This window comes from Bubalus bubalis, chromosome 5 (genome assembly GCF_019923935.1).
Source record: "Bubalus bubalis isolate 160015118507 breed Murrah chromosome 5, NDDB_SH_1, whole genome shotgun sequence".
NCBI classification, from domain to species: Eukaryota; Metazoa; Chordata; class Mammalia; order Artiodactyla; family Bovidae; genus Bubalus; species Bubalus bubalis.
In genome coordinates, this window is record NC_059161.1 from 51,065,132 (window position 1) to 51,082,841 (window position 17,710).

Genomic DNA, 17,710 nt, shown 5'->3' on the forward strand with positions numbered 1-17,710 from the left:
TTACAGTTTTCAGTTCTCCATTGAAATTCCCCATTTTTTGTTTACTTTTTCATTTGTTTTCTTTATTAATAATAGTTGTTTCAAAGTCCTGACCGCTAATTAAAACACCTGGAGAGAGGAATAGCTGCCGGGTAAACAGCCCTAACAGTGGCTGCATAGCAGATGTGTGTGCCTGTGAAGCCAGCTGGATAGGTTGTCTCTTTTGTGTTAAAGTCACTAAAGATAATAATAAAAAAAGTTGTAATGAAAAGAAGGACAGTGGGTAACTATGATAAACAGGTAATGGGCATTTTAGAAGATCTGGGATTTATGGGAAGGACAGAGGTGGCAAAGAGGAACAAGGATACCTCCTGCACCTCCATACCCTGCAGTGTGGGGGTTGTAGAAGGAAAAAACCAACTAATGTCCAGTGGATACGTTTATGCCTCCCCATTTTCTACTCTCAACTTAGATGTTTTAAAAAAAAGAAAAGATGTTTTTTAAAAATAATAAATACAGAATGTACCAATTTTTAACATGTTTTTGAAACCAAAGAAAAAGAAATGTGTAAAAAATACTGGATGTGAAAGGTCGTGATTGAATGCACAATATGGTGTATTTTACACCTTTAATTCAAATTAACAAATATGAACCACCATCATGTGAATATAATGATACTGTTCTCTATACAGATGATGAATATAAATTAGAAAATCTCCATCTTCTGAAGGTCACAGTCTCTTGGAGTTTTCAGATCAGTTCAGTCGCTCAGTCGTGTCCGACTCTTTGTGGCCCCATGAATCGCAGCATGCCAGGCCTCCCTGTCCATCACCAACTCCCGGAGTTCACTGAGACTCACGTCCATCGAGTCAGTGATGCCATCCAGCCATCTTATCCTCTGTCGTCCCCTTCTCCTCCTGCCCCCAATCCCTCCCAGCATCAGAGTCTTATAAATAAGTAATATATGTATATAAGTAATAGGTTACCTAAAGCAATGTGTGCATAAGATTAGTAATCTAAAGCGATCAGTAATGATTTGTGCTAACAAAAAAATTATGATGAGGTAGTAATTTACTATTTGGGATCTTTCCATGAGCTGGCAGTATAATTATTTTAGGACCATTTCTTTTTTTTCTTTTGATGGTGTCTGGAAATATGCCTGACTATATTTAATGCTTCTTTAGTACTTTTTATCTTTCGATTAGAACAACAAGTTAAAATAATTATCCCTATTTTAGCTAAGCTGATGAACCAAGTCATCTGTAGGTGGGCCTCCATTTTCATACATGACATTTGGAAGCAGCTCTTCTACATGTTTTGTATTAACATCTTTAAACCTCTCTTCATACACCAGACTCAGTTTTTCATATATCATCTGACATACATTTTGATGACAGTTTATGCTAGGATGAAAGGGAACTGAATGGTCGACTCAATGGCAGAGTGTACCAACAGTATTTAAGACTGAAGACCACGCATATTAGAAGGTAGATAGTTATAATTCTAGTGACATTATAACTCTAGTGGAGTTTTGTGACTTAATTTTAATCTGTTTACATGCTTTTTTTGTCAGTTGGTAGATGCTTTGACCAGTTGAATTAAGTAAAGATTTCCCTAGAAAAGAAATATATTGGCATTAGTTTTTCAATTTTAGAATGTGGGTATATTTCTCATTCTTTCTTTTTTTAAAGAGTCAACGCAGACTGTCCAGGCTCTGCAGTATTCAACTGCTGATGGTCCACTAACAGCAAGCAAAGATTTAGAAATAAAAAGCTTAAAAGAAGAAATTGAAAAACTAAGGAAACAAGTAAGAGGTAAATTCCTGATTCATTATTAATTCAGTTTAGTAGATATTTTTAAGTGTTTTATTCACACAAAAAAACATTTATTGAGTACCTGTTATGTGTTATGTGATGTGAGCTATATGCCAGTGAGGGAAAAGCATGGCTCTGCTGTCAAGGAGCTCATGTTTTGGTCTTGGAAAAAGATAAAGAAATAGTTTTTTGCAGTACGTGGACAAAGGTCAGAAGATAAACACAGGTACATGTAGAGTGCACAAAGAGGAGCACCTTACCCAGATTTAAGTGAAAAAACATGACTCTTTGGGAGGACCTATTAGTTTGGAATAATTAGTTGAAACTTGTCTGGCAAAGCATTTAAATGAGTAGTTCATTTTTCAGTGTATTGCTGAAGTTAATTGAAATTAATTATGATAATTGTTGATATGCCTATTATATCTATTCATCATTTATTCCATTCAATAAATATTTATGTACTAGGCATTATTTTATGTTCTTGGGATGCAGTACTAAACAAACGAATAAAAATTCTTACTGGAGTGAAGGGCAAACACAAGACATGAAACAGTAACTGTGCACCTTTGTGAATGATATGGTATGTTGCAAGCTGATAAGTGCTTACAAATAGAGGAGAATAAGGAGAGTGGGTCTAAAGTCTAAGATGATAAGTTTTATTGTTTTAAATAGGGTAGTCCACATGAGCAAAATATTGAAAAAGGTAAAGGGGATTAACCATACAGTTAAATGGGAAACGCATGATCCGAGAAGACAGCTCAACCAGTGCAAAATCCCTACAGTCAAAAATATGCCTTGTGAGTTCAAATTAAACGTAAGAAGACAGTGTGGCTAGAGCAGAATGAGCAAGCAGGTGGAATGGGTGGAGATGAGGATAGAGAAATAAAGAGCTGAGGAGGGCTCATTGCCTGATCAATGGAGTCTTACTGACTGTTCGGTCTTTGGTTTGTTCTGTGAGTGAACCTTTTGCAGGATTTAAAGGTATCACATGATCTCAGTAAGTATAGGGAGAGAGAGAGAGTAGAGGGAAGAAAAAAGGTACTGTTTTAGCTAGGAAAGTCAGACCTCTCTAGAAAAGTGGTTTTAGGCCAAAACAAGTAAAGAAAAGAAGGAATCTGACAGTGTCTTTTATAAAAAGGACTATTTAAAATACAATATTAAGACACAAGAAGACTTAAAATTTGAGCATAATTTATGCTGTTCTATTTTTTAAGTAGCTCTTTTAATAAAAATATCTTCATCAAATTTCTGTAGGTTTTTCTTTCTAAAAATGAATAAGATTTGGAATATGATAAATAGAAAAATTTACTTCGATGTCAACACCAAAACATTATGTAGCACTTAGTATATTTGAGTTTCATGGCACTAAAAAAGCAGTGGAACACAAGACACCAGATAGTATGGTTACTAAGGTGTCTTCAAAGAGGTGACACAGATTTGGAAAACTTGTTTACATAGACCTATCTCACTAATGGGCTTCCCTTGATGGCTCAGATGGTAAAGAATCCGCCTGCAACTCAGGAGATCTGGGTTCAATCCCTGGGTTTGGAAGATCCCCTGGAGGCGGGCACGGCAACCCACTCTAGTATTCTTACCTGGAGAATCCCCATGGAGAAGCCTGGCGGGCTACAGTCCATGGGGTGCGAAGAGTCAGACACGGCTGAGCGACTAAGCACAGCACAGCACATCTCACTAATATGTTCTAGGAGGGTTTTTTGGTTTTGTTTTTGTTTTTAAGATTCCTTGGGATTTTCTTTGCTGACCATTATGCAGCTGCAAATATGAACAATTTTCTTTTGCCCTTTCTGATCTGGGTGCTTTTTCTTTTCTTATTTTACGGGCTAGAACTTGTAGCACTTTGTTGCAGAAGAGTGGTGAGAACAGATGTCCTGGTTTTCTTTCCTATCTTAGGGAGAAAGCATTAAGTCTTTCACCTTTAAGTGTAATATTAGCTGTAGGATTTTTATAGATACTCTATCAAGCTTTTTATATTATAAAAACTCTCCTCTATTTCTACATTTCTAAGGGTTTTTCATGAATAGATATTGAACTTTGTCAAATATATTTTTTGCATTGATTAATATAAGCATGTGTTTTTTCCCTTAGTTAACCTTATACTATGGTGAATTAAATCGGTTGATTTTGAAATATTAAATCAACTCTATATTCCTGGAATATATACATCCCTGGTCATGGTCTATATTTATTTTTATAAATTAATTCGGTTTTCAGTATTGTGTTAAGGATATTTTTAATCTGTATACATGAGAGATACTGGTCTTTGTTGTGTTTTTTCTCCTTTTTTGTATTACCTTTTTCTGAGTTTTTAGTTTGCTTTTCCTTTTTTTTTTTTTTTAAAAATATGATTGACATGTAACATTATGTTAGTTTCAGATGCACAACATAACAATTCAGTATTTGTATATGTTGTGAAATATTCACCTTAGTAAGTTTAGTTCACTTCCATCACCATACATACTCTCAATTTTCTTTTCTTTTTTTTTTTTTGTGATGAGGACTTATAAGATCTATTCTGTTATTAACTTTGAAATATACAGTATGATATTATTTACTCTAGACACCAGTGTTTTATATTACATCCCCAGTGTTTATGTATTATATAACTGGAAGTTTGTACCTTTTGACCATCTTCCCTCCTTTAATATATCCTGCACCCCTGTCTCTTAGAACCACCAATATTCTTTATATCCATGAGTTCAGTTTGGTGTTGTTATTTTAGATTCCAACTATAAGTGAGATTTTACCGGACTTGTCTTTCTCTGTCTGATTTATTTCAGTTAGCATAATGTGCTCAAGGTCCAATTCATATTGTCACAAATGGCAAAATTTCTTTTATTTTTTATAACTGAAAAATATTCTGTTACACACACACACACACACACACACTTTATCAATTCATCCATCAGCGGGCACTTAGTTTGCTTCTGTGTCTTGGCTACTTTAAATAATGCTGTAATGAATATGAGAGTGCACACATCTTTTTAAGTCAGTGTTTTTGTTTCATTCTGATAAATACCCAGAAGTAGTGTTGCTGGATCATATGGTAGTTCTGTTTTTAATTTTTTGAAGACTGTCCATACTGTTTACTGTAGTAGGAGCCCCAATTTACATTTCCACCAGTACTGCAAAAGGGTTCCCTTTTTTCCACATCTTTGCCAACACTTTTTATTTCTTATCTTTTAGAGGACAGCCATTCTGACAGGTGTGAGATAATGTTTCACTGTGGTTTGATTTACATTTCCCTGATAATTGGTGATGTTGAACACCTTTTCATGTTGGCTGTCTGTATGTCTTTTTTTAGAAAAATGTCTCTAGCTCCTCTACCCCTTTTTGGATGAGATTATTTGTCTCTATTAACTTGTTGACCTTAAAAATAAAAGTCAGTTATTTTTCCAGAAAAAATAATGGGTTTATTTGGGAATACCAGAGAATTGCAATAGGGCAAGCAAGCCACAGCAAAATCCATAGGCAAGTCTAACAAAGTAGAGGAACATTATTTTATAGAGAAAAATGAGAAAGTTGAGAAAGATTGTTTTGAATGAAAGTTCATTGGGGAAAAGTGAGAGTTTAGGGTAATGATGGTTTCTCATTGGCTGAGTTCCTGGGGTAGTTGATTTTTTGTACGAGATGTGATATACTGTCTTTCCTGTTGGGGCCTGTAATTGATGCTTTGTCTCATGGGGTCTATAATTGACAGTTCTTTCTGTAATTCATGTAGAGAGGTCTGTGTTGAGTTTCCCCTGTGTGGCCTCCCAACTCCATTTTAGTGAGGCTTCTATTGATTTTCACAGACACTTTGTCAGGTATTTGATTTGCAAACATTTTTTCCCATCCTGTATGTTGCTTTTTAATTTTGTTTATGGTTTCCTTTGCTGTGCAGGAGCTTTCTAGTTTGATGTAGTCTCATTTATTGATTTTGCTTTTGGCTGTGGTGTCAGCGTAATTGTTGTATTGCTGGCCTCGTAAAATGAGCTTGAGAGTACTCCCTCTTTTATTTTTTGAAAGAGTTTAAGAAGAACTGACATTGATTCTTATTAAAGTGTCTGGTAGAATTCACCAGTAAAGTCATTGAGTCCTAGATTTTTCTTTGTCGGGACAACTTTGATTACTAATTCAGTATTCTTACTCTAGTTGCTTAACCTGTAAAGCTAGGTGTCTTTTGTTTTGTTTTGCTGTGTTTAATGCTGTGAACTTCCTTCTTAGGATTGCTTTTGCTGCATATATATTTTTTATATTTTCATTTGTTTCCAGATTTTTTTTGAAGTTCCGCTTTTAATTTCTTTTTGACCCACTGGTTACTCAGGAATGTGTTACTTTCCACATTTTTGTGAATTTTTCCAGTTTTTCTCTTTAGTAATTTCTAGTGTCATATTTTGTGGTTGGAAAAAGTCCTTGGTATGATTTCAGTCTTTCTAAATTTGTTAAGACTTGTTTTGTGACCTAACTTGATGTACCCTGAAGAAATGTTCCATGTGTTTGAGAAGACTGTATGTGTGCTGCTGTTGGTCGGAATTTTTCAGTTAGGTCCTAGTGGTCTGAAATATAAGCCATGTCCAGTGTTTCCTCATTGATTTTCTGTCTGGATAGTGTATCCATGGTTGAAAGTAGAGCATTGAAGTCCCCTACTATTATTGTATTGTTGTCTATTTCTCCCTTCAAATCTATTGTATTTGCTTAATATATTTAGGCACTACAATACTGGGGTCATAAAAACTTGTAATTACTGTATCCTGTTGATGAGTTGACTCCTTTATTATTATATAATAACCTTTTTCGTTTCTTGTTACTATTTTTGACTTATCTTCCATTTTGTCTGATAAAAGTGTGGCTACCCTTGTTCTCTTTTGGTTTCCATTTGCATGGAATACCTTTTTCCATTCCTGCATTTTGAGCCTATGTGTGTCTCATAGGCAGCAGGTAGTTGGGTGTTGGTTTTTTATCCATTCAGTCACTTGAGGTCTTTATTGGAGAATGTGATCCATTTATATCTAAAGTAATTATTGAGTAGGTATGCATTCACTAATGTCATCTTATGTTTTCTGACAGTTTTATAGTTCCTTTCTTCCAGGCTTCCTCTCTTACTGATTTCATTTGTTACTGTTGTTGCTCAGTTGTGTCCAGCTCTTTGTAACCCCATGGACTGCAGCATGCCAGGCTTCCCTGTCCTTCACCATCTCCCAGAGTGTGCTCAAGCTCATGTCCATTGAGTCAGTGATGCCATCCAGCCATCTCACGCTCTGTCATCCCCTTCTCCTGCCATCAATCTTTCCCAGCATCAGGGTCTTTTCCAGTGAGTCAGTTCTTTACATCAGGTGGCCAAAGTATTGGAGCTTCGGCTTCAGCATCAGTCCTTGCAATGAATATTCAGGGTTGATTTCCTTTAGAATTGACTGGTTTGATCTCCTTACTGTCCAAGGGACTCCCAAGAGTCGTCTCCAGAACCACAGTTCAAAACCATCAATTCTTTGGCACTCAGTGAATTGATGATTTTTCCATAGTGGTGCTTTGATTTCCTTCTCTTTCTCTTTTGTGTATCTCCTGAAGATTTTTGCTTTGTGATTTCCATAAGGCATGCATAAAATATCATATTACAATCTATTTTATGTTGATGACAGCTACTTATTCTCTCGGTTTATTATTTAATTGTTTTAATTATTTCCTCTTCAGCTATTTTAGAAGCACATCAGACAAGGTTATGTTTTCTTAAACCATGAAATATAATTTAGAAAACTTAAGGTGAGAAAAAAATTCTATTGTATTTACCCATATTTTTAAATGATGCTCTTCTTTCTTCCTGATATTGTTGAATTCCTTGTTTTGTTGTTTGCTTTCTATTTAGAGACTTTCCTTTAACTATTTTTTAAAGGAAGGTCTGCTACCAACAAATTCTCTTCATTTTTCTTTATCAAAGAATGTCCTGATTTTCCCTTTATTCCTAAAAAATATTTTTGCTGGACATAGTCTACATTGCAAGTTTTCTAGTTTTTTTTGTTTGTTTGTTTAAGCATCTGAAAAATACCATACTGCTTCCTCTAGGTTTCATGTTTTCTGAGGAGACATTCACTGTCATTCTGAGTATTTTTTTCCCCTTTACACAAGGTGTTTTTTTCTTGACTGCTTGCACAGTTTTTCTTTTTTAGTTTTCTTGTGTTTAATGATGTGTTTGGGCATGAATTTCTTTGGATTTGTTCTATTTTGTGTTTGTTCTTCTTGAATCTTTAGGTTTATCAGTCTTGCCAAATTTCAGAATTTTTTAGACTATTTCTCTAAGTACTTTTACAGACCTGCCTACTTTCTCTTCTTCTGAGACTCTGATGACACAAGTGTAAGATCTTTTGTTAATCATCCCACAGCTCCCAGAGGTTCTGTTCATTTTTGTTTTCATTTTGTTTGTTTTTTTTTTCCTGTTATTCATATTGGCCAATTTCTGTTGTTTTATCTTCAAGTTCACTGATCCCTTTGACACCTCCCCTGTGCTGCAGAATCCACCTGTCAAGATTTTTATTTTATTAATTTCTAAAATTTCCATTTTGTTCTTTAACCTTCCATTTCTTTGCTGATATTTTTTTGTCTTTGCTCTGGTCTTCTATTTATTCATTTGTTTCAAATATGTGTATAATTGCTTATTGAAGCATTTTTATCATAGATGTGTTAATATCTTATCAGATTATTCTAACATCTTTGTTAAATATTTTGGTGTCAGCATCCATTGATTTTCTTTTCTTATTCAAGTTGAGATTTTTCTAGTTCTTGGTAGGATGAGTGGTTTTGATTAATGACAGCAGATCTTATTTAACCTTCCACTTTAGCTGGCTTTTCTGGACACCACTCCAGCAATGGAGAGGAGATTACCATCTCCTTAGTGCCAGGTGGAGGTAAAAATCCAGTTTCCCCACTTGGCCTCCTTTGACACCCAACGAAGGGCTCCTTGTTATTCCTGGAAGGGAATGGACGTTCTAGCCCACTGCCTAATACTATGATAGGGGTGGCCTTATTACTGCTGGGCAATGGTGAAAGTTCTTTTCTGATGGCACCCCAATAGGGAGAAGGGGAAGATCGTCATTACTGCTGGGTCGGGGGTGGACGTCCTGGTTCTCCCTATAGTTTTCACTGACACTTGTGTGAAAAGAGGCTTGTTACCAGCCAAGGCGGTTGAAAATCCTGCTGTCCCTTCTCTACTTACCCTCAAGTGTGTTTGGGCACATACCCAATTGGAAATTGGATTGGAAATTTAGCTCCTCACTTGTCTCTGGCTGACATATGACATAGGTGGGCATGGGGCCCCAGTGTTTTCTGTTGTGTTTAACTTGAGCAGAGTGGTTATTTTCTAAAACTTTCCTGTCTTGCTAGTTTGCCCCTTACTTGGTTCTTTGGCTATAAAGAGTAACCTTTGGGCCTTTATTCTCTGTTTCTGTTAGAATTTCTGGGTTGCTGGTTTCTTCAGCTCTGAGTCTATGAAATAAGAACCAAAAGAAAAGCCAGAGAACTTAGCACTGTGTAGTTTCAGTGTCCTGACACACTGTGAAAGTTCACCACCACCAATTTTTTTTTAATTTGTATATTGCTTTACTCCCTCACCTCTCTACTAGCCTGTAAGCTCCTTGAAAACAGTGACTTTGAGTATTGTATTCTTTGATATATTGAAGTGCCTGTAATAGTGCTTGGCACATAAAAATCCCTAAATCAATATTTGTTGATGACTGAGTAAATAAATGACTAAATGAAATCTCATTCCTGGAAATTTCTGACCACTTCCTAATGTGTGTTCCTGCATTGTATCTTTATAGGCAATTTCCAACATGCTTACATCCCTTACCTGCAAATAAATGGTCCCTGGAATTACCCAACTGGGGAAATTGATGGCCGTTAAATTATTAGTTGAATAATGCCCTTCCTTTATTCCTACCTTCTCTTTAAGTTCAGTGCTTATAGGACTATTCTCATTATTTTGGAATATAATCAGTGAAAAAGGCTATATCCCTTTTAGTATTCTTCCTTTCCAAGCACTTTTTTCTTGATCATGTGTTACTCTCAGTGATACTCTCAATTTTATTCCATCTCTGAAATATCATTCATTCATTTTTTTTAAACCTTTTTGGAGAAGGAAATGGCAACCCACTCGAGTACTCTTGCCTGGAAAATCCTATGGGCTACAGTCCATGGAGTCACAAAGGGTTGGACACAACTGGGGGACTTTTTTTTTTTTTTCTGTGGTGGTAAGAAAATACATAAGATAAAAATGGGCATCTTAACCATTTTTAAATGTACCGTTCAGTAACATTAAGCACATTCACAATGCTGTGCAACCATCGACACCATCCATCTCCAAAACCTTCCATTATCTCAAACTGAAACACTTGATCCATTAAACAGTAACTCCTGTTCCTGCCACCCACTAATACCTGGCATCCACCATTCTACTTTCTGTTCCTTTGAATTTGACTACTTTGGGAACCTCATATAAATAGAATCATCAAATATTTGTCCTTTTGTGACTGACTTATTTCACTTAGTGTAGTATATTCAAGATTTATCCATGTTACAGCGTGTGTCATAATTTCCTCCCTTAATACGATATTCCACAGTATGTGTATGCCACATTTTGTTTATCCATCTGTTTACCGATGGACCCCTTGGGCTGCTTCCACCTTTTGTTTATTGTGAATTATACTGCTGTGAAGATGCGTGTACAAATATCTGTACAAAGTCTTTTTTGGGTGTATAATAAGCAGAATTCCTGAATTACATGCTAATTCTGTGTTTGATTTTTTAGGAATTGCCATACAGTGGCTATACCACTTACATTCTTGCCAGCAACATTTATTCTTTCTTAATTCAGTCCATAGACATACATGTTGAGTTGCTTCTGTGTACCAAGAATTAAAGTAGATACTAGAGGCATAGTGGTAAAATTGAGGTTAGATATGTCTCATTCATAATTGTGTCCAAGCTGTCTTAAATAGTTTGTTGATTTAAAGAGCAAGAGATAAAACAAGTGGGCCCCTGAGGACCTGCCTGATGAATAGTCCTTGAGGCTTTAGTCCTGGCTTGAAAGGAAAATAAGTGTCCAGGTCACCTTCAATCTCTTGTGCCTCCACATACCTCATAAGCAAGATCTTTATTACCCAATATTAATGTTTTTCTCTTTTTTTTCCCTATGTGTTACCCAGTATTTTTAAACTCCTAAAAAAATTGAATACACTTATAATTATTTGCATTTTTTTTTGTATTTGCTTTCCTCATCGCACTTCAAACTCTTAAGTAGGACAGAGTTTCCTGATACCATATAACAGACACACAATATATATTGACCATATACAGACAAAAATTCATATTTTCATTTAATATTTTTATATGAAAAATAAAGGTATGTTTTCTAAATAAAACATCTGTTGTGACCTATAATGTGCTTTATATCCCCATACTTTTTATTGCCTCAAAGTTGGTGGTATGTGCCGCTGCCCCCGCCTGTGTCTCCAACTCTAAAACGCCCTTGCCCTTCCTCTGTCTCCCTATATCCATTTTCTCCTTCTTTTCTGTGTGTGTCACTCTCTCACACACACACACAAACACACAAATACATGTACATAGTGTCCTACATTATGTAAGTTGAGGAGAAAAATAGTGAATGGAGGGGAAGATAATATGGAACTCTTTTCCTTCATCGTGGTTTAGAAGTAAAATCTCTTCACATCAGAAGAGTTACCAGTTATTTGAGGAAATAAGACCACAATGGAAAAGCTGTGACACTGCTTTTACGAATCAGAAAGAGGTGCTTTGTGCTGCCCGCCTGCGTCTGACTCCTGTTTGCGCCCCTCTGCAGGCTGCCGGTGCTCCTCCGTGAGTGCTGCTTGTGTGTGCTTAGTTGCTCAGTGGCGTCCGACCCTTTGGACCCCATTGTACTGTAGTCCGCCAACAACGCCTTAGTCATGCCTGTCTCTTACTTCCTCTGTCATCCATACAAACTGCCCCACAATTTGTATTTGATTTTCTGCTTTTTAAAGAGTGTTAACTCTTGTCTTCCTATCTCCTTCAAGACAGAGACCATCTTTTATATTGAGATATACTACACAGTGCAAAGAAAATTGCTGTGTATTTTGCCCTCATTTAATCCTTGAGTTTCAGGATTCTACTCACATCAGTGACTTAAGAACCTTTTGGTTGGTATGAGCTAATCTCACTCCCCTAGTATTGCTTTTCTCTTTATTCACTAAAACTGATTTTAAATAATTTCATCTAAATGTTTTGACTAAATCTAGTTGACATATATTTAATAGATATTTTTGTTAATCTTTAAGGATTTCTTTCAAAATTTTAATTGAATTAACTCTTCGTTGTAGTGAAAGTGAAGGCCCTTCTGCCTGAGCCGTTTTACAATAGTTAGCCAAAGTTCAGTATGTTCTGGACTTTTCTTGATTTTTTTTTTTCCTTTGGGGTAATATAAAATTCTGTGTATTCCAAATTACAGGTACTATACTCCTCTCCATATTAGAAGATTTTATAAATAATTGGGTAGGTTTGTCTTCTCCAACTTCTTTATCTAGTGCATTTCCTTATGTACTTCTCATAATTTACCTGATGTTTAAATGAATATTTTTAATTCTTTAGGCATTTCTGAAGTGTCTGAAATATGAATCATGAAAATCTGACATGTATTTTGTATATCTCCTTAACAACTTCATGTAAAACTTCTAACATGAAATGTCTGGGATAAAACTAAAATTTAACCTGTATTGAAATAAAACAATAAAAATATCCTTAAAGAGTATTGACATGGTCACATTTAATGCACTTTGCTGTAAAGGTTATATGATACAGACATTTTGTGAAATACTGATTTTTTTTTTGTTTGTTTCTAACGAAGAGCAGTTTTGATAAATGAATGGCTCAATAATTTACAAAAGATTTTAGCATGCTAGGGAAGAGCTTTTCAAGGTAGAAGAAAGAAGTGAGCATTCTCAGAAGGCATTGCTAAATGTACCATGCTTCTACTCTAGATTGATATAGCTTACCCATAAAATTTGATTAAAATGACCCCAAAAATGACAGAAATCAGCTGTCACATACTAAATTGTGACTCCAAGTTATTGGAAATAACTAAATTGATACCTACTTCAGAAATTGTTAAAATTCTAAAAATGCTAAAAACTTAAAATAACAAAAAAAGATGTTTGAAAGAAATTAGTATAAACAAAAAAACTCCCACATAAACTGAATTTGAAAAAAAGATAAAATGTAATTTTCTGAATATAAATCTGTGATCTTTAAGGTTAAACATCCATTGATATTTTCTATTCAAGGAAATCATTTCTTATTATATTAAGACAAAATGAAAATAATTAAATGTAATTTTGCAGATATTTTCAAAATTGCTAAAAACTGTGCTATCTATAAATGTATTTAGACTTCATAATACCTAATACAGATAAGCTTTTAATAAATCTAAGGAATCAGAACCAGTTAGTTTGTAAATTTGTGAATACATTTAGCTGACTTCTTGACTTCAGGACTTTCTATGCAAATGAAATACTCTTCAACAGGATTCTTCATTTATTGAAAACATCAAATTCAACAATGCCCAATGCTTTGTGCATTTATTCCCAACCTTTAATTTGCAAATGAGCCACCTGGGAATCTTGTTAAATATAGATTCTGATTCATTAGGTTTGATGTGGGGCCTGAGATTCTGCATTTCTAATAGGCTCCCAGAGGATGCTAATGCTACTTGTATGGAGTTGACACTCAAAGTAACAAGGTTGTAAAGAATAGAAAATATCTAGAACAAAATTAGCAATGAATGTGCTTAGATTTCTGTTTTTACTGGCTTTAATTCTTTGATTTGCTAATTTACTTTTAATGTCAGGGATATTTTATATCAACTTATTAAATTTTATGTAAGCATATGTTAACATTAAAATTTTGTTTTTAAAATAACTTTTTTGAACTGATAATGGTTAAATATTTTTAATTGCATTACCTTTTTAGTTGGAGAGTTGATGTAAGATTGGTGGGCTGTAGTTGACTCTGATCCTCATTTAGCAATGTCACTTTAGGCAAGTTACTCAACTCCCTGAGCCTATTTCAAATATTTACTTGTAGAAATCAGAGTTTATTCTTTCACCACTAGTGAAACCAAGCAGGGTGATTTGGAGCATTAGAATTTGGAGCATCATACTGTAATTTGAGGATTATCAATAGAAGAATGATAACTAATAGTTGAGGAAAATATACCTGTTTTGTTTGATTGATTGTGTTCTTTTTTGTAAGTTTTAAGTATTTAATTGGTTCTGAAGTTACTATTATTTGAAAGTATGGCCTTTTTTCTAATAAATATGTAAGATATTTTTGCACATAAATTTTGTGCAAAATCTTTGCACATAAAATTTACTCTTCACACTGGCATTACCTATTCACCATCTTTACAGTGAACTGATAAGCATTTAATTGTCATGAGTCAGTGACATGTGGTGTCAGTAAGCTGAATACCAATTTCAAGATACTTAATTTACTTGGTTTAAAGCAACTCAGTGATAGTTTTTGAAGATTTATTATAAATAGTTGGTGTTGAATGTTTGTCTTTATGCAAATAGTAAATGAAACATTGTCTCCTATTTTTAGAATCAAGTCACTTGGAACAGCAACTTGAAGAAGCTAATTCTGTGAGGCGAGAATTAGATGATGCTTTTAGACAAATCAAGGCTTATGAAAAACAAATCAAGACATTACAACAAGAAAGGGAAGAATTAAATAAGGTAAAAATATATAGACAGATTGTTAAAGTCTTTTCTGAATTCTTAATCTCTTAATTCTTAATTACATTAGTATATTTTTATGTTTTTCTTGAAACACTTTCAAACAGTGTTTGGTACAAATTCATTTATATTTGTGGTCAATTTAATAATATTTGTAATTTATAGCAGAGGTCCTATTTGTTTTAATAATATTATTTTATTAGTGGTTATTATTTAGAGAAGGCAATGGCACCCCACTCCGGTACTCTTGCCTGGAAAATCCCATGGACGGAGGAACCTTGTAGGCTGCAGTCCATGAGGCCGCTAAGAGTCAGACTCGACTGAGCGACTTCACTTTCACTTTTCACTTTCATGCATTGGAGAAGGAAATGGCAACCCACTCCAGTGTTCTTGCCTGGAGAATCCCAGGGATGGGGCAGCCTGGTGGGCTGCCGTCTGTGGGGTCGCACAGAGTCGGACACGACTGAAGCAACTTAGCAGCAATGGTTATTATTATGTATTTAAAGGTAGGATTACTCAGCCAAACTTAGTTAACATAATAAGGATGAGCATCTGATATCTAGATTTATGGTTACTTTGCCAATTTTTAATAAGTTTTGATATTAAAAATCCTTTAGTATATTCTGAGAAGAGGGTAGTGCTAAAATGAAATACATATTGATAAAGAATTTTAAATGATTTGTCTGATACCCTATAGGCAGCAGATATTCTTTTTAAAATTTTTTTCATTTGAGGCATATACAAAATAAATGTAACATTATATATATAAATATACATATATAAAGTTATAATGTTATATAGTATTATATAAGTTTTGATATAAATAATAGATGAACCTAACATCTAACTTAAGAAATAGACCATTACCTATTTTATGGCATAGCCCTGGGTAGTCATTTCCTTCCCTTTCTCTCCACTTCCCTCACAATGTTTTGAATTTTATGTTAATCATTCTTTTAGTTAAAAAAATTTTATCACATATTCAGTTCAGTTCAGTCCCTCAGTCGTGTCCAACTCTTTGCGACCCCATGAATCGCAGCACGCCAGGCCTCCCTGTCCATCACCAACTCCCAGAGGTCACTCAAACTCATGTCCATCGAGTTGGTGATGCCATCCAGCCATCTCATCCTCTGTCATCCCCTTCTCCTCCTGCCCCCAATCCCTCCCAGCATCAGGGTCTTTTCCAATGAGTCAACTCTTCACATGAGGTGGCCAAACTACTGGAGCTTCAGCTTTAGCATCATTCCTTCCAAAGAACACCCAGGACTGATCTCCTTTAGAATGGACTGGCTGGATCTCCTTGCAGTCCAAGGGACTCTCAAGAGTCTTCTCCAACACCACGGTTCAAAAGCATCAATTCTTCAGCGCTCAGCCTTCTTCACAGTCCAACTCTCACATCCATACATGACCACTGGAAAAACCATAGCCTTGACTAGATTGACCTTTGTTGGCAAAGTAATGTCTCTGCTTTTCAATATGCTATCTAGGTTGGTCATAACTTTTCTTCCAAGGAGCAAGCGTCTTTTAATTTCATGGCTGCAGTCACTATCTGCAGTGATTTTGGAGCCCAAAAAAATAAAGTCTGACACTGTTTCCACTGTTTCCCCATCTATTTGCCATGAAGTGATGGGACCAGATGCCATGATCTTAGTTTTCTGAATGTTGAGCTCAAAACAGTATATTTGTGTTGCTTGTTTTTAAGCTTATAAAATAGTATAATTCATCAATATAACTGTTGATCATTCACTTAGTTGCTATAAAATACACCATTATTTCAAAACCCACAATTTACTTATCTGATTTTTTGTTTGCAGACATTTAGGTTGCTTATAATTGATAACTACTATAAATGATGTTGCTGTGAACATTCTTGAACATATATCCAGATACACACGCAGACACACACACACAAGCACAAATAGAATAATTGGGTCATAGGCAATGCAGATATTCTATTTTTTATGATAATGTCAAATCATTTTCCACTGGTTGTACCAATTTATACTCCCACCAGTAGTGCATAGGAATTTTTATATTCAGCATTGCTTCATATTATTAGAAATGTTATTTTTGAAAAACCTAATCTAAATTGACATTTTAGGTCTAAAATGATATTTTAGTATGGCCTTAATTTGCATTCTTTAATTACTAACAAGGTCGAGTAACTCCACACATGTCCTTTTATCATTTATATTTCTTATTTTTTGAAATACCTCTTAATATCCTTCATACATTTTTCTGTTGGTTGTTTGTCTTTTCCTTTTTGGTCTGTAAGAATTCTTGAAATTCTCTGGCATGCTAATCTTCTGTCGACTATATATGTTACAGATGTCTCCCAGCTAGTGGCTTGTCTTTTCGTTTTCTTTATAGGATCCTTTGAATAGCAAAAAGTTTTTAGTCTTAAAGTAGCCAAATTCATCAATCTTTATTTTTAAGATTATTGTGTTTGCTGGCTTATCTAAGAAGTCTGAGGTAAAAAAAACAATTTTCCTAAATTTTTATCTTGACCTTTTATAAGTTTGGTCTTCATATTTAAGTTTGTAATGCATCAGATACTTACTTTTGTATATCTTATGAGATAAGGATCCAATTTCACTTTTTCCCATATAGCTAGCCAGCTGTTCATTTATTAAATAAGCCCTCCTTCCCTCAGTGATGTGCAGTATCACCTCTCTTATATATTAAATTTCCATTTATTCAACTCTCTAGTCCTTGAAGGCTGTGATGGGATTTTATTTAAAATTGCATTAAATCTATATAGAGCAATTTCAGGAGAATTGACACCATTATAATATTGAGTCTTTAAGTTCTTATCCATTATTTATTAATATCACTCTAAATGCTCACAGGATTTCAAGAGCAAGGCAAGATTATTGTCATTTGCATTCAGAAAGAAAACTCAAGGAGAAGGAGTCCCAAAAAACTGAATGAGGGTGCTTATACAGAGGAGAGAGGCAGATGCTTGCCCTCTATCTCTACTCACCTTTCTGAGGGTCTCCTTGGAAACCTAAAGAGAAGAATCTAGGACCCTTTGAAATACAAATGAGTCACTCCAGTTGAAAAGATAAGTCGGACTCTCCAGCTCTAAAAATAAGGTGTCTCCTTGGTTCTAGCCCTTATCTCTCTCAGCCCCTCCTTGAAATG

General features: G+C 34.9%; 1 protein-coding gene across 18 annotated transcripts in view; it reads left to right on the forward strand.

Annotated features, from left to right (window-relative positions):
- CDC42BPA (CDC42 binding protein kinase alpha) overlaps positions 1 to 17,710 on the forward strand; it is a 297,113-nt gene that overhangs the window by 177,311 nt on the left and 102,092 nt on the right. For 17 of the 18 annotated variants that reach the window (XM_006062426.4, XM_044943088.2, XM_006062431.4 and 14 more), the window contains 2 exons: positions 1,671 to 1,793; positions 14,433 to 14,566. In XM_006062426.4, the coding sequence (XP_006062488.2) occupies positions 1,671 to 1,793; positions 14,433 to 14,566 (257 nt within the window). The remainder of the gene's footprint in view (positions 1 to 1,670; positions 1,794 to 14,432; positions 14,567 to 17,710) is intronic. The other variant, XM_044943085.2, reaches the window with a different exon arrangement.